The 24,419-nt window shown below is 36.5% G+C and overlaps 3 protein-coding genes across 3 annotated transcripts; all 3 read right to left on the bottom strand.

Moving 5' to 3' along the window:
* Window positions 1–3,413: 3,413 nt before the first annotated feature.
* Window positions 3,414–6,939, bottom strand: LOC143585805 (putative LRR receptor-like serine/threonine-protein kinase At1g53440). The gene is made up of 6 exons (XM_077067502.1): window positions 6,904–6,939; window positions 5,557–5,746; window positions 5,325–5,357; window positions 5,116–5,234; window positions 4,824–5,033; window positions 3,414–3,491 (listed from the first exon to the last, which is right to left on the bottom strand). Exons 1-6 carry the CDS (start codon window positions 6,937–6,939, stop codon window positions 3,414–3,416), a joined length of 666 nt encoding a protein of 221 aa, XP_076923617.1.
* A 1,478-nt stretch (window positions 6,940–8,417) lies between these two features.
* Window positions 8,418–11,397, bottom strand: LOC143585811 (magnesium-protoporphyrin IX monomethyl ester [oxidative] cyclase, chloroplastic-like). The gene is made up of 5 exons (XM_077067505.1): window positions 10,891–11,397; window positions 9,966–10,030; window positions 9,338–9,665; window positions 9,155–9,253; window positions 8,418–8,738 (listed from the first exon to the last, which is right to left on the bottom strand). The coding sequence occupies exons 1-5, from the start codon at window positions 11,353–11,355 to the stop codon at window positions 8,475–8,477; spliced, it is 1,221 nt and encodes a 406-aa protein (XP_076923620.1). The 5' UTR covers window positions 11,356–11,397; the 3' UTR covers window positions 8,418–8,474.
* A 5,563-nt stretch (window positions 11,398–16,960) lies between these two features.
* On the bottom strand, window positions 16,961–23,114 carry LOC143585810 (uncharacterized). The gene is made up of 2 exons (XM_077067504.1): window positions 22,899–23,114; window positions 16,961–19,446 (listed from the first exon to the last, which is right to left on the bottom strand). Exons 1-2 carry the CDS (start codon window positions 22,906–22,908, stop codon window positions 17,381–17,383), a joined length of 2,076 nt encoding a protein of 691 aa, XP_076923619.1. The 5' UTR covers window positions 22,909–23,114; the 3' UTR covers window positions 16,961–17,380.
* Window positions 23,115–24,419: the final 1,305 nt, after the last annotated feature.

The following is a 24,419-nucleotide window of genomic DNA, read 5'->3' as shown; positions in this document are numbered from 1 at the left end:
TGGGATTCAGGAAACTCAGGCTCGAGAGGATCGAGCATGAACTTCCTAACAACATACCGGTACTGATCGCCGGGCAGAGCACACTGGCACTCGCCAGCAGTACTCCTATCATCGGTCGTAGGCTCGAAATCATGTGAAGACATCTTGCAAAAGGAAGAAGAAAACGATTTCAGGGGAATGCTCGACTAATTAGAGTATTCACCGGAAATCGCTGTAAAGATGAAGAGAAAATGTGAAAGTATGAATTGGAAAGGATCCTCCACCCCCTTTATATACTAATCGCAATTAATGCGGTGAATTTAATGCGGAGGAGAGAGAAATTGAAGGTGCAATGAAACTATGACGCGTGGCAAAAAGCAACCTGGCAACAGCTGTCAAAAGGACGCGTGCCAGTAATTTCGCGGCCACGCGCCCGAAAAATCGCGCCCACGCGCCTGAAAAAGCGTCTGGAATGACCATGTACTGTCACGTCACCATAACTTCCTGCACGTCCTGACACAGTCAGAAGAAACCGTCGCACGACGTTTCAGATGTTTGGACTGTTCTTATCCTTACCAACCTTTCGAATTTCAAAATTCAAAATTCAAAAAGATTCAAAAGTAAGCGGGAAAATACCCCTTACCTTGGCAACCAAGTAACCATAAGACGGATGCGGGTACAGTGTTAAGGCAAAACCCTTCACATACCTAGCACCCGCAGGGAATTGAAGCCAAGAAAACCCCGGCAACAAAGTAACTATAAGGCGGGTGCGGGTACAGTGTTAAGGCAAAACCCTTCACATACCTAGCACCCGCATGGAATTGACGCCAGGGGTACCTTGAAAGTAAAGTAACTGTAAGAGGAGCGCGGGTACAGTGTTAAGGCAAAACCCTTCACATACCTAGCGCTCCGCAGGGAATCGAAACCAAGAAGGATCTTTTGGGCAATGCTTGTGGAAACGGAAATAACATCCCCGCATAGCGGGAACGTCGAGAACTACATTGTTTGAGGCTCCAGGATGGAATTGGTGGTTTAAACATAATTGATCACTATGTTCAAAACCACTAAAACCTCAAGGAGAATCCACACAAGTGAGACTCAACGCTCCTGACTTGCGAGAAGGTTACATACCTACCCGCATCATACCCAAAGATCAAGCAAAAAAATCGGGAATTTTTGCAAGTGACATTAGGAAATCCGCGGGAAGAATCCCCACGGAGAACCTTAAAACTAAAAACCTTTTCAAAACCCCTTGCTTAAAGTCCAAAAGTTCACCTCACTTTATTGAACATTCATGAGAAAAACATTGGACTGGGGGGGCTTGAAGAGGTAGGTCCCAGCAGAGCCCAGTTGGTCCCGCAAGACTAACCTTGAACAGGGACGTCTGCGCAAAGGCCATCTGCTCCCGCAGGACCCACCATGCTCAGAGAACCTTACGCGCAGTACGCAAGCTGTACACGCAGGGAAAGCCTCCCAATGGTAAAGTACCCCGCCTGTTCCCGCAGTTGCGGATACAAGCCATCAGGGAAGGCTACCCGCAGACAGCAGGGCTACACGCACAAGACACTAGATACTTCAGTAGTCACATGAAGGAATGAGCAAGGCGGGAACAATCCCGCCTAAATGAGCCAGTCTGTATGATTCTGAAAGATCTTTTGTACTATACCTACCAAGGTATGGATAGGACAGACGATCTGACCAGAACAGCCCATGAGCCAATCACAGGGTGACAGCTCACCGACAACAGTGCGAGGAGGAGCACCCTCTAGTACTGTTTGTCACTATTAGCCGCTGCCTACTCACCAACCCTTACTGTGGGGCATGCGCAGCCTACAGTTGGTGGAATAGTGTTACTGTTGGCCGTAACCTATTCACCAACCAGCATGGCCTGCGTACAATCCACAGTAGGTGGGACGTGCATAGTCTACAGTTGGTGGAATAGTGCAGCCGACTTTGTTACTGTTGGCCGTAACCTACCCACCAACCAGTATGGCCTGTGCATAGTCCACTGTTGGTAGAACAGGAATACTATTCAGCCGGCTGTACCTTCTAGGAAACCTACCTTCGGCTATAAATACTCCAACACCTTGGAATGGTAAGACCATCTGCTATCCAGTTATCTAGCAATCTCTTAATATACACTTATATTCAGAGCAACCTAGTCTGATTCTCACGCCGGAGGGTGGTCACAAGGAGGAACCCCCCCCCTTCTCAGTGACGAGCTTACGGTGTTTGTTTTGCAGGTCTCCTGAAGAACAGCCTTCTCAGCTAGATCTCATCCGTGGGAAACATTACTTAACCCCCAGATTATCTATAATCTGTACCGGGTCACTTAGTGTTTCTTCATATGTAATGAAGAATTGGAAGATTACATCATCTTAAAGTGCTTCCAGTGCAAGTTTGCCCGTCATGATGTGTGTTGGTGTGCATGATAAAGTTGTCCAACTTGGTTGCTTTATCATAGTTTGTTAAAGAAACACAAATAGATGTGCTTGTACACACCTTCTAGTAATTGTTCCTTCTTTTTTGTTTCTTTGAATTGAAAAGTAAAGGGGCTAGTGCATGTGATTGGTCAATATGATAAACCAAATAAGGCATTCAATCTAACTTATTTTTCACTGTAAATCTATCTCATAATCTTATTTCTCTATATGAAGTTTCAACCTCTAACTTCCGAATGCGATGGCTAGATTAATTTGGTTTTTGTTTTTGTTTTTATTTTTATTTTCTTGTGACATACATGTTATATGAGTCGATACATTATGCTGAGAAGTGATTATTCCCACCTTGCAAGTAAAAATCAATATATAAACTATTGCATGAACTTTATTTGTTATGTATAATGGACTGTTAAAATATGTATTTTTACCACACAAAAATAAAAAAGAAATTTGTATAACACTATCATAAAAAAATAAGCTAATCACAATTATGTTTTTTTTATGTTACCAACATCAATATGTAATATTGATTAAAATAGCTTGGATAAAAAAAGCAACCTACGCCTTTAGGTCGGAGATTTTTTTTGGGAGAAACTTGCCATCCTTGGATAAAAAAATGCAACGTACATCAATAGTGATAAAAGATTGATCTTTTTTCCTGTTTACTTATTGTATTTGTTAAAAAATATGTCTTTGTAATAACCAAAGTTAGGAAAAGAAAATAAGAAAGTAATTAAAAATTGAACTATATATTTATAACTACCTATTTCAGATAACATAAAATCAAACCATCAAGAAAATTGACATACCACTTTATTACAATAATGGAATTGTTTTATATGCATGTGTTTAGGTTAAAGTATCAATATGCAAAAATAAAAAAAAAATTATTGAGGTTAAACACATCTTGTTCATGTCAGCACACGAGTTCGTGTCGTGTTCGAGCACATATTTCTGTCACATTTTTCAGGTTCGTGTTGTGTTTGTGTAAGGTTATCCGTGCCAGCCCGCGATATCATCTGTAAAAAGCAAGGCTGTTACTTCTGCATTCCATTTTCCGTTGTGAAGTACCTAATATATCATTTGTTCACTTTGTCAATTTCATATATAGAACATGTTAAAGGTAACTCCAATGACCCGTTCGAGGATCTGACCCGTGTAGGGACGCGTTGAGATCATGAAAAAGCCTATAACTATCATAATCTTTGCATTCTTGACTCAGTACCTAATCAGCAAATCATTTTAAAGTTCACATAGATCTACGCTTGCTCAATTTTTAATGTTAATGCTACCATATCATTTCAGGTTGATATAGGTCACGATTTATTGCCTAACGGGTCAAAGAAAATTTTAAAAAGAGTTGAAAGGGAAACAGGCTGGCGTAATTTAAAATGTGCATCTTGTATTAGTTTATCTTGAATTAATGTGAATTTACTATTGCAATTACATTTTAACTGATTAACTATTATTGAGAATTGACCAAAAAGTGTGCATATCAACCAAATCATACCGACCCGCACTAAAGCAAGTTGTTCACCTAGACTGGTTACCCACCCATTTTGGCACACTTGAGCCAGGATTGTTTTAATTTTTTTCTGGCCTAAAAGTTTGAAGCCAAAACGGCAAAACCGATAGTGGACGGATTTCAAAATTCGACCCATTCACACCCCTAAAGTAGTTTTAGGGAAAGAAATAACCGTTGAAATTACCGAGTCTAGAAGGTAGACAAACTCTTCCCTTGGCCTATAATTTGTATTGCTTTTCCCTCTTAACAATTTATAATGCAGCAATTCCAAAACTGTAAACGTCTGGTTTATCCGTCAAGTACCCTCCGATTGCATATTCTGGAGCCATGTACCATTTACAAACTTACACCATAAAGTTCTCATGCTTAAATAATAAAAGTAATTCGATAAGTTACTATATATTAAAAAAAAAACTCACATTGTTCATGCTATCTTGTGCTGATATGAGTATCCTTTCCATCATCCAATTTTGCTAAACCAAAGTCTGATAATTTAGCATTAATATCCTTGTCTAGAAGCACATTAGTGGCTTTTATGTCTTGATGAGTCATGAACAATTTTTAATCATAATTCCTCATGAAGATAGGCTAAACCACAAGCTATTCCCATGCATATCTCTTTTCTTCTAGACCAATTCAGTTTATATATAGATAAAATAACATAAGCTAATTATTCCCTTTAAAATGCTTAAAACCGAGGGGCGTGTTCAATATAAAAACAATTTTAATTACAAAACTGCAAGAACTGTATAATACACTTGTATATAGCGGATACATAATTGTCTTATGTATCATAGTTAACACAAAGGATAAATGTTTATGTGAGTTCTCTAATTAAAGTTGAGTATATATTGAACATCATCTGGTGAGATACTTACCAAAAAGGGAACGTGCAAGACAGTTATTTTCCAGTATTCATATATCAGCAATAACTCTTTTCTTTCAATGCAACATCCATAAAGTTTAACAAGTTTTGGATGTTGTAAAGTGGATATGATGCCTATATTAAGTGACAAATTCACGGTTCCCTGTTTAGATCTGGCGCATAATGGCTTAACAACAATTTCAGAACCATCTGAGAGTACACCCTGAAAATTTAATGGAAAAAATCATTCATTTAGTCACCTACAATTTATAAAAGAAAAAAATAGACAACATATGCTTTTTTACATTGTAAACTGGTCCAAAGCCTCCTTCACCAATCTTGTTTGCAGAATCAAAGTTATGTGTAGCGGATCCGATTTGTTGTAGACTAAAATAACCTATTTGTAATTCAAGCGCACGAAGTTCTTTGACAAAAATAACAATTTTAGCAGTTAATATTACAAAAGTATGGTTGAAAGCCAAATCATGTACACAATCTTTATATACTGTTTTACCTTTATCTTCTTTATCTCCACCTAAATACCTTTCTTCCAAAGTACAACTAAAATTAGCCCAACAAATGTGCATGAGCCAATCGCAATACCAGGCTATTACCAGCTCTAGCTACAATAGGAGAGTCCTAATTCTGTGTTGACGTCATACTCTGCAATAAAGAAGAATAAGTAGGCAAGTTTTTGTAATCCCATTTCAGCATCAAATTACATGAGTATAACAGCATATACTAACTTGGTGTTATTGCAATAGCGGATAAAACAGGCCCGGATACACCTGTATCTGGAATTGCAGCAGTCCCCTTCCCTGCCCAGTACAAGTGGATCTCCACTCTAACCATAATATTATCAAAATCGACGAATATACCCCTACCGACACCGTTGGCTTTTTCTACAATGCTGATGCCCTTCACTCGCAAAACGCCCTATCAAAAATAAACCCAAATTAGTATTAAACTAATATAGTTTTTAAACATATTTGACACACAAATGGTTTATAAAAACATAGATTTTTCTAACCTAACTCTCATATCTATGTTTGAGACCTTAACTACCAACCGACTTTCTAGTTTTTGACGACTGACTGCCTGATGGTGGTTATAGGTGTTAGATTATAAACCTAGTGTCACATTACATCATTATATAGTAACTTCATTGTAAATATGTTATTTTCACTGTACTATTTTCATACCGGTGAGTAATATAAGAAACCATAAGTTTGGAGATTTCCAATATACGTAACAACAACTGTAATAAATCTATTTAAGAGATTAAAATGTGTCTAAAATAATCTTTGGAAGAATTTCGGGCCATTCCCTTTATAGCTGCACTTTTAAATTTGACTCATTTGAGTAAAAACGTAAGCCACATTGACCTGTTCATAAGTAAACGGGTCAAACCTTAGACCTCTAATTCTCTAATTCTATATCATGATGTAGACAATATAGATTATTCTGTCCCGTATAATTACAACATTTTTAAGTGTAAGCGAGCCACACGCACGTAAGCTGCTAGAGATTGGCTCGCTAAAAGCTTGAATTGACCCGATTTAAACGAGCTCGAGCTTAAAATTAAACCACGAGCTTCACTTATCAAGCTTGAAATAACTCGAGTTATAAAATTTTTCTATAATCCACTAAATATATGTTTATATAATAATAATTATTATTCTACAGAAAATTATGATAAAATTAAGTAGTGATATATATTATGCTGTATATAAAAACTTTAAATATATATTAGAATAGATAATTAAAATAGTTATATATGTTATGCTAGATACTGGAAATAACAATTAGTAAAATAAATAATGATATATATTGTGCAACGTATAAAAATTGTAATCATAAATAAATATAATTAATTATAAACGTATAAAAATTAGTTAATAAATAAAAAATGAGCCGAGCTCAGGTTGAAAAACTACTCACGAGCTGAGCTCGAGCTTTAGAAATAGAGCTTGAAACGACGCAAGTTCGAGTTCTTATAAGTTGAACAAGCCGAGCTCGAGCTTAGGATCAAAAACATATAAAAGGGTAAAATGATATTAATTAGTTGAATAACCTGGCACCCTTATATATACCTCATGTTCTATTGTATTACTTGTTGTATCATACATTATTGATAGTGCTAAAGCCACTCTTTTTTTATCCCTCCAGAGTCAGATGGCATCCGGTCCTCAACTTCCTGCCAGCAGTCAACCAACTTTACAATAAAGTCCCAAATTAATGAATTCCACAGTAAACATTTCATCAAAGTCTATATAATTTCACATAAATGGTCAAAATTCCACGGTTTAATTCACCTTTAACCCAACTGCAGCCAATGATTCCGCAACAGGTTCTTTAATTTCATGGTCTAAGAGCATGCACAAAGATTATAATTACTTGTTAGTACAGGGAATTTACAAAAGGAAACCAGTGTTTTTTCGAATCGTTAGAATCAAAAAGTGACCAACTTTGATATATCTGAGATGTCCTAATCATTGAATAAAATCAAAAATAACAATTTTTATTTAATGTTTATTACCCAAAAAAACTATAAGATTAGTGAGTACTACATGGAGGCTGGAGCCATGTTCATTTCAAGAGAATTGCACATTAGCATAATTGTATTGTTTTTACTACCCAGTACATAAACAAACTGATTATACAATGTCATATAAAATATGAAATGGGTCAAAACAAGATTAGGTAAAAAAATGTATTAAACAAGTAAAACTACTTGAGAAGCCGATTAACGAACACTCGTCATATTAAATGAAATGCAGGTCACATAGACATAAATCAAGTTCTTAATTCAACAAACATATTTATATAGTAATCCAGTGCATATCTCATACCTAGGGTAACTAATTCTTTCATCTTATGAAGCCTGCAAATTGAAACAATGTCATTGTCTGCCAAAAAGAAAGAATTTTATTAAGTCTCCTATCCTACAGATAGAGTGAGTCTTAGCAACATATCAATAAATTAAGGACATAAAATTGTTATCGGTCAAGATTAGTGCGGCTAGCCTTCAAGATTGCTGATCAAACACCATCAATATCCTAAAACAACAAAAAGTACATGGTTAATTGAGATGAAATTTGAAACCTGAATAATCTAGAGTTCTTCCACAATCGGACCCAAATTTAAAAATTCATGAACCCTAAAATTTAAAAGAATTTAATCAGAGATGAAATTGAAACTTGAAAAACAATAGAAAACGAAATTGAAACCTAAACCTCAGAGATGCAAATTGATACCTGAATAATTTACGTAGGTGTTCCCAATTGGATGGGGGTGGAAGAGTTGGAAGCATTCAATTGAAACACAGGGTTCGAATAAATAATTGAATATGAAACGGACACCAATTAAAGGAGAAGGTGAGGGAACCTTGCCTAGGTTGGAGACTTAAACCAATGTAGCCGGACTTTTAAAGTTCGCCGGAAGTCATAAAGAAGTAATAAATAATACGGCGTCTTAAGAGAGAGAAGGAAGGGAGTTAAAGGGGTTGTCTATCTCTATTATAATGTAATATAGATATAGATAATATAGATATAGATATAGATTAGAACATGAACTATCAGTGTTTCTTTTTACACAACAATCATGCTCAATCAAAACACCATCACTTCAATTCGCTTCTCTACAAAAACAAGAGTATTATCATCTAGTAAACAAACTGAGGATCCAACTCTGCAATATCAACTGATCCCGATTCAATCGGTTTCATCAGGTACGCAGCCAACAGCTCTGAGACCAAAGCAGCAATATGTGGAATTCTCTTCAAATTCTTCACCAATGGAATGTCATCAGTCTCACCAATTGCTACAATCTTGGAGTTAATATCAGCCATTCGGTCCAGTTTCCTCTTGAACTCAGGGTTCTCTACATCCAGTACAGCTGGGAAGATCCTTGCTGTCGTACGGTTCGTCTGCAATACCACAACCAAAATGTAAAACCCTGAAACAGCCCAATAACTCGTGTACCCAAACGGGTCGATTTGGATAGACTCATGTTTTAAGATTACAATGTTTCAGGTTTAACCTGTTTACCCAAACGGGTCAATTTGAAAAGATTCATGTTTCAGGTTGACCTGTTAACACAAACGGGCAATTTTGATAGACTCGTGGTTCAAAATCACAATGTTGCAGGTTGACCCGTTTACCCAAACGAACCAATTTGGATAGACTCACGTTTCGAGAATCAAGATTATGAAGTTTCAGATTAACCCATTTACCCAAACGGGTTAATTTGGATAGACTCACGTTTCAAGATTACAATGTCGCATATTGACCCGTTTGGAATAGACTTGCGTTTCAAGATTACAATGTTGTAGTAAACACAAACCTCAATGATGACATGCATGTCAAACTCCTTTGTGTCCAGCCCAATACCTTCATAGAAAGCAGTTCTTTGCGTATCATTAAGATACATGGTAACATACACCTGCAACCCCAACACAAAATCAATAACAAAATCCTTTCGGGCTTTATTAAAAAACCAATAATTTAATAAAAGAAAAGGGCATACAGATAAGCAGAAGAATCTAGCCCAAAGTTTAGCTTTCCAGTCATTGAGAAACTGAGGCTGGGCCTTCATGAGTGCAGAAAAGAAGTCACCGTGTCTGTTTTCATCTTGACACCAGTTCTCAAAGTACTTGAAAATAGGGTAGCATTGGTACTCAGGGTTGGCTTTTAGGTGCCTGTATATGGTAATGTATCTCCAGTATCCGATCTTTTCCGACAGATATGTCGCGTAGAATATGAACTTGGGCTTGAAAAAGGTGTATTTTCTTGCTTTTGTCAAGAACCCTAAGTCCAATGCCAGGTTGAAGTCAGATAATCCCTTGTTTAGAAATCTGCAACAATTTATGCATTGTTAGAGTTTATATCAAATCTAAAAACGGGCCATGTTAGGTTTGGTTGACCCGTAAACACATTTCTGTACTTTTTCAATAATGTGTTAATTGTGTTTACAACATCATGCTAATAATAATCTAAATCTTTGTTTAACCGTTAAAAGTTGACTTTACGTGACTTTCAACCTGTTTGACCCGTTTGAGATAAAGAAAAACCCAAATAGCTCGTTTATAGGTAAACAGGTCGAAACTGCCGCATAAAGTTTTCGACTTTTCATTCACATTTAGTCGTTTACACACCCAGCATGACGAGCTTCATCTCTTGACATGAGGGAGAAGATCTCTGCAACCACCGGGTTTGTTTTCTGCATATCAAAACAAGATTTCGTTGTTAGTCTTGGATAAACATGCTTGACCCATTATAGATAAAACAAAACCCCAAATAACCCGTTTGAACCCACAAGTCCACAACTACCAAGAACAAATCTTGACTACCTTAGACACCAGTCAACACACAAACAATGAGATCAACTATGGTCAACCACAGCCTTTGATCCTAAAGCTATAAACTTTAAGCCATTTTCATCTCCTACATCTGGTAATCCATACTCTTTGTTCTACATATCAATGCAAATTGCAAGCATAAAAAATTTCTAAATAATAACAAAAATGCCAATAACTTAGAAGTCAACAATGATGGTCAACTACAGTCTTTAACCCTAAAGCCACAAACTTTATCCCAATTTCACCTCCTACATCTAGCAATCCACACTCATTGTTCCACAAATCAACACATACATCAAAATTTCAAAAACAATAACAAAAATTCCAATAATCTTGAAGTCAACACAAAAACCATGAGATCAACTATGGTCAACAACAGTCTTTAACCCTAAAGCTACAAACTTTATACCAATTTCACCTCCTACATCTAGCAATCCACACTCATTGTTCCACAAATCAACACATACATCAAGATTTCAAAAACAATAACAAAAATTCCAATAATCTTGAAGTCAACACACAAACCATGAGATCAACTATGGTCAACAACAGTCTTTAACCCTAAAGCTACAAACTTTATACCAATTTCACCTCCTACATCTAGCAATCCACACTCATTGTTCCAAATATCAACACATGCATCAAACTTTTCAAACCAATAACAAAAATCCCAACAATTTTGACAAGTCAAAATAACCAAAAAGTCAAAATAATAAGTTACCTTAAGTCTTCTACCAAGCTCCTTGTAAAGCAAAAAGCCAGAGAACTCAGCAGTACAAGACCTTTCAAGAAACTCAACAAAGATCTGTCTGAGAGGACCTTGAATCTCATCAGCAGCTTCTTTAAACTCCTTATTCCTCACAAAATGTGTCTGGTTATAATCAGTCTTGAACTCCTGCAACAGAGCCTCAAACTCAGCTTCATTCAGGTTCTTGTTCATCTCCACATTAAACAACTGCTCCATTTCATCGAAATCTGTTGTGTAGAACCTTGGCGCCAAAAGGGTTTCCTTAATAGCCTTCTTATTCTTCCCACCGCCGGTTTTCTTGGTGGGTGTGGTGGTGGTGGTGGTGGTGGTGGTGGTGGTGGACATGCGGATGGTGGTGGTGGTGGTGGTGAGGCGCCGTGGGAGGGTGGTGCGGGTGGTGGAGATGGTGGTGTGGTAGGTGGGTTTGAGTAGTGCCATTGTGGTGGTTAATGGTGGTGGTGTGAATAATAATATGATATATGATATATGATATATGATATATGATATTATGAATATTAATGTTTGTTTGTATAGAGATATGAAGGAAGTGAAAGTGAAGGTGATATGAAATCTCATCCAATGAAATCCAGGGTTATGAATGGAAAGGTGACACGTTGGATGGGTGAAGATGAAGCTGAGATTATTAGTTGTTCTTTGGTTTTCAAATAAATTTATAAATTTAATGATTACTATATTATGCGGCTGAGAAGTATTCAGTTATTTTCATGGCCCATTATTTCTTGGCAACATAAATAGTTTTAAAACCACTTGTTTTATACCTATGCCACGTAAACAGGGTCGGTTAAATGTTTTTAAAGGTCTAAAAGTGAGAAAATTACCCAAATAGACAAGTTTGAATAAAAATTTATCAAAATAGACATGTCTATTTAGCCTACGTCTCTCCAATTATTGGTTTTTTAACCAATAAACAACTGTCACGTCACTGAAGCCGGCTAAGGCGGCTAAGCCTTAGCCTCCACTTTATGGGCACAGGAATTTTATAAAAAGTAAACGGGTCCCACCTTTAACCAATAAAAATTCGACACGTGTCAAAGGCGGCTAAACTTAGCCTACATCTATGGTTATTTAGCCGGCATCTTTGACTCTTAGCCGGCTTCGGGATACATGTCTATTTAGTTAGGCGGCTCCAAAGATTCCTTCTTAGCCGGCTCCAACTCGGCTTGTAGGCTAAGGTTTCACTTAGCCGCCTTCAATCTTTTTATTTAGCCGTCTAATTTTAGCCGCCAAAATTAAATATTTTACCAACCTTATTAAATATTTAGCCGGCTTCACTTAGCCGTCTTCTTAGCCGGTGTAAATTTAACCGCCAAAATTGAATATTTTACCAACTTACCAACTCTATTAAATATTTAGCCGGCTTCACTTAGCCCTTTTCTTAGTCGGTGTAAATTTAGCCCCTAAAATTAAATATTTTACCTACTCACTTAATTATTTAGCCGGCTTCGCTTAGCCCCAATTTTTTTTCTCTTAGCCGGCACGTTTTAGCCATCAGCAATAAATACTTAACTACCCAAATTTAATTTTTAACCAACCATTTTTATAAAACTAACAACCACATTCCTTGCATATTATAAAACCATCTTCACCCTCTCAAAAGATACTCATTTTTTTAAAAAATATGTTTGTTGATAATATTACATCTAGCCTGTATAAAATTAGACAAATATTACATCCTTCTTTTTGTTGATAATATTATATCTAGTCTGTATAAAATTTCATCCTTCTTTTTTCTCTCGTCTTCCACAAATTCCTAAAAAAAGATAAGTGTCACACCCTCAAAATCCACTAACGGAGTTTTACCGTCAGAGGGTGTGAACTAACAGGATCGGAATAATTAGTTATAATCAAACCATAAAAGCGTTTAAATGAAAATAAGTGCGGAAGCGTAAAAAAACACCAAAAGACAAAAGTTGCGTCACGCATGACGACTTAAAACCCAATGACAACAGTTTAAAATCAGTTTGCATAAACAAAAGCGTTTCAACCAATGCATGATCCTATACCGCGCGCCCGCCTCGGCTACCTGAGAATAACATACTAAAAGTGTCAACACGAGGTTGGTGAGTTCACAAGTTTATATAAAATAAAGCGTTTAGCGTTTTGCGTTTAGCGTTTACCAGATAGTGTTAAATCAATTATATATCTATAGGTAGCTAGCCTATAAAGCAAGTATTACTTAGTGTTCGACACCGAAGCTGACTGTTTATCAAGTGCCTTGCCACCAGGTCATCCAGACCATGGTAATTTGTTAGCCAAAATTACACCCACTCGACCTCCAGTCGAGTTTAGCGTTGGGTGGGGTTTGTCAAACCCAGTAGTACTACTCAACAGTGACTCGCTATTTTCCAATACTAAACGGTTCGATGTGTAGGACTTCAATTGTTTCGTTTGCCACTTAGCCTTTACAAGTGATATATAATTTACTAACAAAATCTTAAAAGCGTTTTCGGAGTATGTTATCTCCCCCAAGTGAAAATGTGTTTAAAGAGTTTAAAAGGGTTAAGTGAAACTCACTGTTTGCGAAGAATTCCCAAAAACAAGTCACCAAGTGATGCGCGTCACAGAAAACTCTCACTAGCGTTCTATAACAACAAGGAGATTTTCTAAGTATCGGAACTATTATCGAGTCTCTAGACCCGGCGCATAATTCCTAAGCACAAGATACGTTTCGTGTTTCGTTTGTGAATCGTGTGTGAATTAACAAGTATATTTGTGATACGTTACACGTGTAAACAACTTCTCAAGCATCGAGTATAAACATAGCATACTTCTAGTAATGATCTAACACAAGGGTATTTTGGTCAAACACGTAGCAATTATCGATTATCAACATATTTCATGTACTTTCGCCTAACTCAGCAACTAGCTTTACCGAGACAGATTACTACTAGTAGAGATTACTCTAATTCACAGATTACAACTCATCAATTAATTCATCAAAAATCACCACAAGAGCATACATGTGTTAGGTTTCCAGAACATATTTTATTATATTTTTATTCCACATAGATTTCTCACAATGATCAAAACATTACAGCAAACTCATAACAGTCAAATTCATGCGCAACAGAATGTTATTTGTAATTCCCGTTAAATGAAAAATCCAATTAATGCAAGACCAATTGGGTTTGGTTCTTAACTCAACAAGTTAACTTCCAGAAGTGGAACCAACCCATTTGGTCTTGTAGTTCATGAGATATAATATTTGCAAAACAACCTAACAGCAGGTCTCACAATTCAGATTTGCACAACGTTTTTGTAAAATCATAAAAGTTAACCTTTACTTGTCCAAAAATTACAAGTTTATATTCCTTAGAAACTAGACTCAACCTAGTACACTGTAATATTAATAATCTCGACCAATTCTCAAATTCACACCCCGTTACAGTCAATTGAATATCAACAACACAATCTGTCCAGAAACTGTTTGCATCCAAACTCAAAATATTAACCGTCTATAGACCACAATCCGTTCATATGACATTCTAGACACCATAATTACTATCAATGCACATCAATTACACACCACATACATGATTAGGGTTTTACTTGAACTCAAAATCAAAGAAACAAGCGATTAACATGCAATAACATCGATTCTAGTTATCAAATCAACAACCAATACATAATTAAACATCATCTAATCAAAACAAAGCATATGAGCACCATATATATAATTTTCGGAATATAGGGTTTTAGATTAACCCATTCAAAATCAAAATTAAGCATAAAGGATGCATAGAATAGTTGTTTATACCTTCATAGCACCATAATCTTCAACAAAAAGCTTGAAATTGATTGTGTGTATGCCGACGGCAGCCAAGGGAGCCAGGGGGGGCGATCGGTCTTGAGGGAGAGAGGGGGAGTGTTAGGGTTTAGGTTAATATTATTATTTATAGTAACATGTTACATCTAGGTCCCTCAACCTCTAAATATTACTTATCTAGCTTAAACTAACTTGTTTACATCTTGAGTTAGTGTTTTAACCAATATTATCACATAACACATAAGTCTAACACATAATTATCACATAATTATTGTTTTGACGTTTTTCGTTTATTCACCAATGGTTAGCGTCAACTCGTTTGCGTTTCGGTGCGATTCCCGAAAGACTACACATGTAGTAATTGTCAAGCGTCATTTAAAACCTTAGTTTAAATGTAATGAGATGTGCGTTAAAGATCCAGTGATCTTAAGTTTGAATTGACGGAGTTTGAGTTAACGGAGTTAACCTGAAATTGACGAGTGTCACAATAAGCATACAAAATAATAAGCAAAATTTAAAGTAATATTAACCAAAGTATTAGAGTTATTTAATAAATAAATAAATAAATTTTACTGTTATTTTTCTTTGGTTTGCAATAAGATCATTCAATAATTTGAAGACTTTAGTAGATTTTGGCAATTTTTTATCGAGTGTCTTACCCTTTTTCTCCTGGACAGGCTGCTCAACGAGTTTGGAATGTATTTTAATGTACGGGTTCAGAATGTGGCTCATCTACAGGTTTTAAAAAACATATTTTTTTAAAAAATGAGTATCTTTTGAGAGGGTGAAGATGGTTTTATAATATGTAGGGAATGTGGTTGTTAGTTTTATAAAAATGGTTGGTGAAAAATTAAATTTGGGTAGTTAAGTATTTATTGCTGATGGCTAAAACGTGCCGGCTAAGAGAAAAAAAATTGACGGCTAAGCGAAGCCGGCTAAATAATTAAGTGAGTAGGTAAAATATTTAATTTTAGGGGCTAAATTTACACCGACTAAGAAAACGGCTAAGTGAAGCCGGCTAAATATTTAATAGAGGGGAAAATTACCAAAATAAACATGTTTGACCAAGAATTTACCAAACTAGACATGTCTATTTTAGCCTACATCTCTCCAATCATTGGTTTTTTGACAAATAAACAACTGACATGTCACCGAAGCCGACTAAGACGACTAAGCCTTAGCCTCCACTTTATGGACACGGAATTTTATGAAAAGTAAACGAGGTCCACCTTTAGCCAATAACAATTTGACACATGTCAAAGGCGGCTAAACTTAACATACATCTATGTTTATTTAGCCGGCATCTTTGACTCTTAGCCGGCTAAGTAAATAGACACGTATCCCGAAGCCGGCTAAGAGTCAAAGATGCTGGCTAAATAACCATAGATGTAGGCTAAGTTCAGCCGTCTTTGACACGTGTCGAATTCTTATTGGCTAAAGGTGGACCCCGCTTACTTTTTATAAAATTTTGTGCCCATAAAGTGGAGGCTAAGGCTTAGCCACCTTAGCCGGCTTCGGTGACATGTCAGTTTTTTATTGGTCAAAAAACCAATGATTGGAGAGATGTAGGCTAAAATAGACATGTATAGTTTGGTAAATTTTTAGTCAAACATGTTTATTTTGGTAATTTTCCCTAATATATAACCCCTATTTAAGAGAGGCCTTATAAACCGGAGGCCTATAGTCGTGGCCGCATTTAGCTTACCTACGAGACAGCCATGGACGGCTGGACGTAAACGTAACGGAAACTTGGTCAGCATCGTTTTGATTTGTTATGGGTTTTTGGTTCATACGATATTAAAAACATTGTTGGGTTGTTTATGTAACTTACTGGAACTTGAGGTGTATCATATTAAAAAGTTGTGGAATTGTGTAATTAATGAAAGTTGATTATTAGTTTATTACCGTATTAAAAAGTCGTGGGGTTAATTGTGTAACTAAATGAAAATTATAGTGAGTAGTAAATGGGTATGTGGGTTGATTGTGTAACTAAATGAAAGTTGGGGTACCATATGTAAATAGGTGTGCGGGATCGTTTATGTAATTATATGGAACTTTGGTTCCATATCAGCGTTAATATATCATAACGTGCCCTTTCGGTCTTATAAAGAAAAGCGTAAAATATTCCATACTGTATGCAACTGACTTGAAAACTCGCCGTAACAAGTCTCAAATCACACATTGAACAATGTTGGTGTGGTTTGGTTTCCAGGCAAGGTTCGGTTCAATTTTGAACAATGTATAACCGACCGAAACTGGATACAAGAAACTCGAATGACAGACCCTATAAACAGATTTCAGAATCATATAAAACAATTAAATCACAAGAAGATCATCATCCGTTTATACACAACTCAAACCAAAAACACTACTAGCCTATCTTTACATAACAAAAAAAATAAACAAAACATTACCACAACCAGACCAGACCACTTTAAAGTAGTACAACTCATTAAAACAGATTTCATGTCCATCTCATCTCTGAAACATTTTACCTAAATTCAATCACAGTTGGTTGATGATACAATAATAATAATAAATTAACAAACCCCCACAACAAAAGCTAATTTTCATGTATATATACCTATGTTCTCAACAAAATATACCACACAAAATTTATCCTTTTGTCGATCATTTCACCGTTCAGTTATTACCATTTTCTACTTACTTTCACCTTCACCCGACCACCTCCTTCCCGTTCTCATGGAGATGTCTTTTTAACCTTCTGATCCATATCTCATAATCCATAGGGTAAGGGGTCCCACATAAACTATCCACATAATCAGCAAACGCTTTCAAAACCGCAGATATGTCCCCGAGCTTCTGCTGAATCACCCGTTTTGACCAGAAACTATCTCTCCATTCCAACGCCCCTTCAACCGAATCCAATTCGGGTAACTTACCGCCCGATGAATAATAAAGCAAATAAACGAGACTTTCCGCATCCGACGCAGAACATAGCTTTCCTTCTTGAAGCGCGTATGTGGATGAAAAATGAAGATTCATAGCGGGCCGGTCCCGTTCCTCCAAAATGGCGTGGCCCCACCCGACTAACACAAAGTAAGGCTGATGGGATATGCCCGATGTCACATGAATAATATTCTCGGGTCTGATATCCCCGTGTCGAATGCCGGCAGTGCCAGCTGTCAACAGAGCCGATAAGCAATCGTGACAACATTTAATCGCTTCGTCTGACCCGAACTGACCCAACCGGACCATGTCGGCTACGGTTTTCCCAACCGGGCTCGTCACGAGCACCGGCGTCCCACACCACGGGTTCTCACAGTTCCCATTTGGACTCGGTTTTCGACACGGTCCCGGGTGAATAATCTTACCTGACATGATTAATTGTGGTAAATACTTGCTGGATAAACCGTTTTGTTTCATAACCGAAAACACTTTAGTTTGTCTTTGTACTTGATACCATAATTTCATATCTTCCCACGCGGGTTCAATCTGAGACGGGTGTGACCCGACATATAAAAACAAACTTTTTCCAGGGTCTTCGATTAAAGAAACGACATAGTACGGTGTTTCACCCCCGCTTAAAACTTCAATAATCTGATAGCTTTTTTGATAATGTGAATCTTCGACTGACAAAACAGACCCCACTTCTAGTTTAACCGGTTTTCGAGGCCCGGTGTTAACGGGTTCATCTTGTACTTCAACGATTTCTGATGAAACACGTTGGAGTTTAAATAACCCGTTCCCGTTTGTTCCAATCTCTAGTTCTCCCAACCGTCTTTCGGTTCTTCTTGCTTGAAGACGGGAACTATGATCAGCAGCTAAATCTTCAATCGAGTTTCGGGGCATTCCCACGTATTGCACCATTGTGTTAAAAGTAGCGAACAGCACCTGTAACGCACCAATATCCGCCCAATTTGCATTCCCGAGCTTATTCCAGATTCTATCAAACGGGGTCACCGAAATCCGTGAATAATTCATGATCCATTCAGCAGCGCACTGATAAATATTACTAATGTCAAAGTCAAACTTTGTCAAATCCCCTTCGATTTTCACAACACCACCATACTGACAATCGGTTAGAATAACGAAAACCGAATCCAAAACCGAAGGGTTTCTCGATCTTCGAAGACTTCTCGATAACAATATTCGTAATCCGTAAAACAGAGCTTCACCCAATGCAGACAGGGACGGAAATGTAATTTCGCCTTCCGTTGTAAGGCTTCCGATCTCGGGCCTTAAAAGTGCTATTTCAAGAATATCATGCCATTTACCGTGTGGGTGTCTCGGGTTGTTGACCATGACTGCAGTGGCACAAAGACCGCCAAGTTTTCCATTAGCAATGGCTTTTTCGGCTTGATAGAATTTGAAATTTGCGTCATAAAGACTTGCGACATTTAATGGCATGGGTTCATTTGGGTCCCAAAATGCATCCCATAATGCTTTTACACTCGCGTGTAGGAAATCTTCTAATGCAAGAAACGCGGTTGCTTCTATGGTGCTTGATGGTGATGTGTAAGCAGCATTGGGCATTCGAATTAGCTGCTGAAACGAAACGCTTTCTAATGCATAATCAAACTTTTGGAGATTGATTAAGTCAAAGGGAACATCAAAGTCATATGAGTTTTCTGATAAAGTTTGAAACCAGTCTTCAAGATTTGCAGAAAAGATCTGACTGTCGGTGAATCTATGAAGGAATTGTTCCCGAGCTCTACCGCCTGAAGAAACACTAGACTTTTTCGTCCCTGAGACTACTGATTCATGGTCCGTTGACCCACCTGCAAATGAGAGACTTGGTCAAATTTTCACATTTTGACTATCTGCTTATAGAATATCATTTTTCAAAAGACTTTGGTTAACCTCAAATTCAACAGAAACCCCACAATATAACCAAATATACAGTCAGACCAAAAATTGGACCTAAACCTAACCTCATTTAGCAGTTGACCTCAGTTTGTCGTTTGGTTGTAGGTTAACCTCTCTGAGGCAAAACATAAAGAATATATAACTGTATTGATTTCAAAATCATCAACGGCATTCACTAATCAACTTCCACGTCTAAAAAATGATAATATGATATTATATTTGGATTGAGTAAAGCAGAGCAAACAAACTTGATGGGAGCTTCAGGATTTGTTGCAAGAAAAATGAGTTGTGCCTCGAGCCGTAAAATAAAGGTCAGGATCACTTTAATTCATCAGAAAATTGATTGTTGTAATAAGCCATAAAAAATCATTAGTAATAAGAAATTAATACAACAAACATCACCCAGGGCCCACCTTGGAATCCTGGACTACTAGCATCATATACTTTTAAATCAAATGAGCATATAAGACGGATGTTAAAAAAATGATGCCTTGATACTTGCAAAAGACAACGGGTATTTTTTTTATTTTTTGTTTCACGAGACATGACCCAAAACTCGGTTAATGACCTAGTTTCAATATGGCCATCAATCTCAAAATTCTATTTTGTAATTAAGAGGAGAGCATAGCATAGTGCTTAGAGGTGTAAGCGAGCCAGGGCGCTTGCCTCGCTAAAAGCTCAATTCAAGTCGGGCTTAGATGAGCCTAAGCCTAAAGATAAGCTTGTTTAACAAATGAGCCCAAGCTACCCTTATCGAGCTCGAGCTAGTTCGAGAGCTTGAACGAGCCAATTACTTATATTGTTTTTATTTAATACTTTAAATATATATTATTACCTTTACTTTTACTAGGCATCTTCTGCTAGTGGTAGCTTCCTAAATCTGCAGTTTGGCGGCACTACCGCCACGCTAGTGCTACATATTTTGGTACTTTGCTTGGTATGCAGGTCTTATCTAGAGCCAAGGGTTTCACTAGAAGCAACCTTTATATCCCTTGGGATAGAGGTATGGTTTGCCTACATCCCACCCTCCTTAGACCCTACCAATAGTTTTTTCTATGAGTGTGATTTACTGGGTGAGTATGGTTGTTGTTGTTGTTGTATATAAAATCGATAAAAATAACTAAATAATATATGTTATGTTATATAAAAATTAAAATTGTAATTATAAATATACATAAAAAGTAAGTAATAAATGATAAATGAGCCAAGCCCTAGCGGAGTTCGAGCTTGAAAACCTACTCACGAGTCACGGCCTATGCTCAATCTTTAAAAATTAGCTCAAAAAATCATTAATTGTGACTCGGGTAATCTATTAAGACATAACTCCATGTGTTGAGTTTTCTAGCAACCCAGAGAGTAGTTCCAAAAGGCACAGTTGAGCTTGTTCATGAGCGGAGTCTGCGGGTCCTAATATCATTCTTGACAATTTAGTGGACCAAGTCCTAATAACATATCAAGGTTTGTTAATGGGCCAACTCTAGTGGCCTATTAAGCCGGTTGACAAACAAGGGAGAGAACACAAAATAAGCAACACAAAGTACAAAACTGGTTCGACTTTTCATCGCCATTTAGTTACAAAGCATGTTTGGCCTAAACTAACAACAAACTGTCTTTAAATGGAGCAATTTACTTGTAACTTAAATGAGACAAATGTTGGTCCTTGCAGACTTTCTAAGAAATTCAATTGTGTTATATGTTAATCGCTGTATCTTGTAAAGTATTTTTCCACATCCTTTGAACTCAAGGTTGGGCTTTCTCCAAACTCAAGTTGTAGAATTTTAATTATGTCTTGTTATTAATATCATCTTCCTATTAAAGTTTGTTTCAGTTAAGATACACCTATGAAATATGGGGTACTAACTACTAATATTAGAGAAAATCACGAACGTAATCATTTTTTCCAAGTGTGTTGTACCTCTGTAGTCATGTCAGAACAAACTCACATCTATAGCCACGACATATGTGGCTTTATATTCATGTATCTATTTATACCCACGTATCATTTTCAGTCCTAAAATTGTACATAAACCATGAGTTACTCAGCACACATCTCCCTTGCATATCATTTATCATGGGATATGAAAAGGCATAATTCAGGGATACACGAGTACAAAGGGCAAATACTTGAATTTGATTCCCATAGAATATGATTTTTTGTGTTATTTGTCGGATGTAAAAGCTGATACAGAACCAAAGATTCGCGTCTAGCATGCCTATATGCGTGAAACTGTTGGCATGACCATCAAGGTTAAAGGTTTAGCAAACTCAGAAAAATGGCTTCTTTTTTATTCTCTCTTAATATATGACAATAGTTAGCCATCATAAGAGCTAGAGAAACTTAGGTATGTGTTTGATTGTTGACTGATCAAGAATGTGTAAACATATATAAGAGCCTCATGTGCTTTTTCTCCTAAATTTATAACCATAGTAGCTACTAGCTAGTGACTAGTGTACAGCAAACAAGAAGAAATTCTAAAGGTATTCCTATGAAAGAGTGCAGGTGTCTGCTGCACACCCGATTGCAACATCTATTTCATGCCTTATAAAGTGTTTGGCTAATTGTTTGGTCTAGGTCAAGATTTGTTCTTATGTTTGTATCTAATCATGAAACAATTTGCTTTTATGCAACAGGGTAAACCTAATTTATGGATCTGTGTTTTCATACACATGGAACCAATAACACTTACAGAACATAAAAGAAGCCTAAATTCAGTTAGCTCACACAAAACTAACAAAAATCTTCAAACCTGTAAACAATTCAGCTTATTCAAAGATAACATAATTCATCAACTTAAGAATATACTAATTCTACACCGTCACACCATTTGCAGTCAAATTAAGTCAAGGAATTTTACTCTAATTGTCCGTGTTCATGAACCGTTCGCGAACAAGAAATTCCATTCGTGAACCATTTGCTTGTCCAATAAAAGCTTAATGGACGAAATGAACAAGGCCTTGTTCAGTTCGTTTCGGTTCGGTTTGTTCACAGCCCTAATATTCCTATTCAGCATAGTAAACCTAATCTATGGATCTATGTTGTCTTACACACGGAACCAAGAACACTTGCAGAACATAAAAAAAACCCCAATTTCAATTAACTCGAAAACAAAATCAATAAAATTCACCAAACCCAGAAACAATTCAGCTTATTCGAACACAACATAACCCACCAATTAAACAATTCAGAAAACCCTACGCTGTCAACGCACTAGCAGTCAAATTAGGTCAACAAGAATCACCCAAAAGTTAAATCGAGTAAAAGGGCAACCCCAATTTCGACCAAGAAACAGAAATTGAAAAGAAATTAAAGAGCTTTAAGGAATCTTGAAGTCAATTGGGTGTGTATATATAATAAATGGTGTACCTGCTTCCATGATGTGTAATAAATTGGGAATTGAGTTGATTTGCAGCAGCTGCAGTAGATGTTGGTGTGTGAAGAAGAAAATGCAGCATTACTTCGGTCCACCATCAAGCACGCCAAGATCGCACTGCTCTCGTCTGCTCCATCAATATTATTATTATTATTGTTTTTTTCTTTGTTTTTTTCTATGTATTTATGAAATGAGATGAAGATATGGTTGCGTTGTCAAATTGATTATTGTTTTGTTTTGGTTTTTTACTTTTTTTAAATTTATGTTTAGTGTATTTATTTTTTTACTTAAAACACTCTTTGATGATTTGTAGCAAGTTATGTTAATTTGACTAAAATGAATATCATATCTCACTTAATAAAAATAGAAAATTTTGAAAAGAAAAAAGAATCATATAAATCCTCTTTTTTTCACGTTATTAAATTAAATTGTGTGATACTCAATCATCTATCAGTCATTCATCTTCGTAGTTTTCGTCTTTTATGTCTACGTCAAGAAAGACTCATTCAGTCATTCATTCTGGTGATGGCTGGGTGTGGTAGTAGCAAATTGTTGATCGATTATCTTTTTTGTTTTCCTTATATGTAAGGTTTCATCTTTTTGGTTTATGGTTTTCATCTAATCACGGTTTTGTCTTCTTTGTTTTCATGATCAGCTAATAATCACGTTTATGTTAAAGTTTTAAATCGTAATGGACTAAAGTAATGCTTTGAAAATCTTCAACTCTGTATGTGACATGTAAATTCAACAAATGTCATGTACTCGAGTTATGGGTGTAACAGAGTAATCATGAAAGTGTCTCTTTTGAAAAATAATCAAAGTTTTACTAAACACTCGTTCATAAGTGCGTGTCAAATAATAAAAAATTCAAACCATATAAAGATTCATCTAAACCTAGATGATTACAAAAGTTTAGCTACTCATAGCGAAAATTAAAGTAAACTTAACCACGTCCATTACTAATAAGAGAGACCTAATGTCAAACCAAGTCGGGTAAACCTAAAGTCAAACCAAGTCGGGTAACACATTTAAACATTAACCTCGTTTATCTTCACTCAATCTTCAAAAGTCTTTTGTTATGTTCCCAAAACCCTCCAAAGTTATCCTATGACTTCTATTATTTATAGAGTTTCCCAAAGGTCTAGAAACACAGTCAATATACAGATCGTATTCCATTAATAATACATATGGTATTCTATCAATGTGTATCGTATTGGCTTGTTGAAAGGCGGTCGTCAACCATGTCGGCCCTTATGGTCATCAGCTATCAGTAGTTAACTAGCATGTGAAGTTATGAATATGGATCATATCTCCTCATGCTGACAATATAACATGTCGGCACTTATGGTCACCAGCTATCAATAGTCAACTAGTATATGATGTTATGAATATGGATTGTATCTCCTCATGATGACAGTATAACCTTCTTCTACAATTATCTTCTTTAACTCTTTATGCATCTTAGCTTCAAGTCGTCATTTATATCATCTTATATTATAGCATTCATTCTAAAC

The sequence above is a fragment of the Bidens hawaiensis genome, unplaced genomic scaffold (genome assembly GCF_021521415.1).
Source record: "Bidens hawaiensis isolate Kalapana, Puna unplaced genomic scaffold, B.hawaiensis_p1.1 tig00034174_1, whole genome shotgun sequence".
Taxonomy (NCBI): Eukaryota; Viridiplantae; Streptophyta; class Magnoliopsida; order Asterales; family Asteraceae; genus Bidens; species Bidens hawaiensis.
The sequence above is the reverse complement of the archived record's forward strand: the minus strand, read 5'-3'. Positions and strand labels throughout refer to the sequence as shown.

What these genes read in the sequence shown, in the direction of transcription:
- LOC143585805 (XM_077067502.1), bottom strand. Translation starts at nt 6,939, where the DNA reads ATGTATGATACAACAAGTAATACAATAGAACATGAG. An exon ending in GTAATACAATAGAACATGAG is followed by an intron (nt 5,747 to 6,903) that starts GTATATATAAGG and finishes TATTTTTGATAG; the next exon opens with GGCGTTTTGCGAGTGAAGGG. An exon ending in TGGAGATAAAGAAGATAAAG is followed by an intron (nt 5,235 to 5,324) that starts GTAAAACAGTAT and finishes TTTTTGTCAAAG; the next exon opens with AACTTCGTGCGCTTGAATTA.
- LOC143585811 (XM_077067505.1), bottom strand. Translation starts at nt 11,355, where the DNA reads ATGGCACTACTCAAACCCACCTACCACACCACCATCTCCACCACCCGC. An exon ending in GATGAAGCTCGTCATGCTGG is followed by an intron (nt 9,666 to 9,965) that starts GTGTGTAAACGA and finishes AAATTGTTGCAG; the next exon opens with ATTTCTAAACAAGGGATTAT. An exon ending in CTAGATTCTTCTGCTTATCT is followed by an intron (nt 9,254 to 9,337) that starts GTATGCCCTTTT and finishes TTGGGGTTGCAG; the next exon opens with GTGTATGTTACCATGTATCT.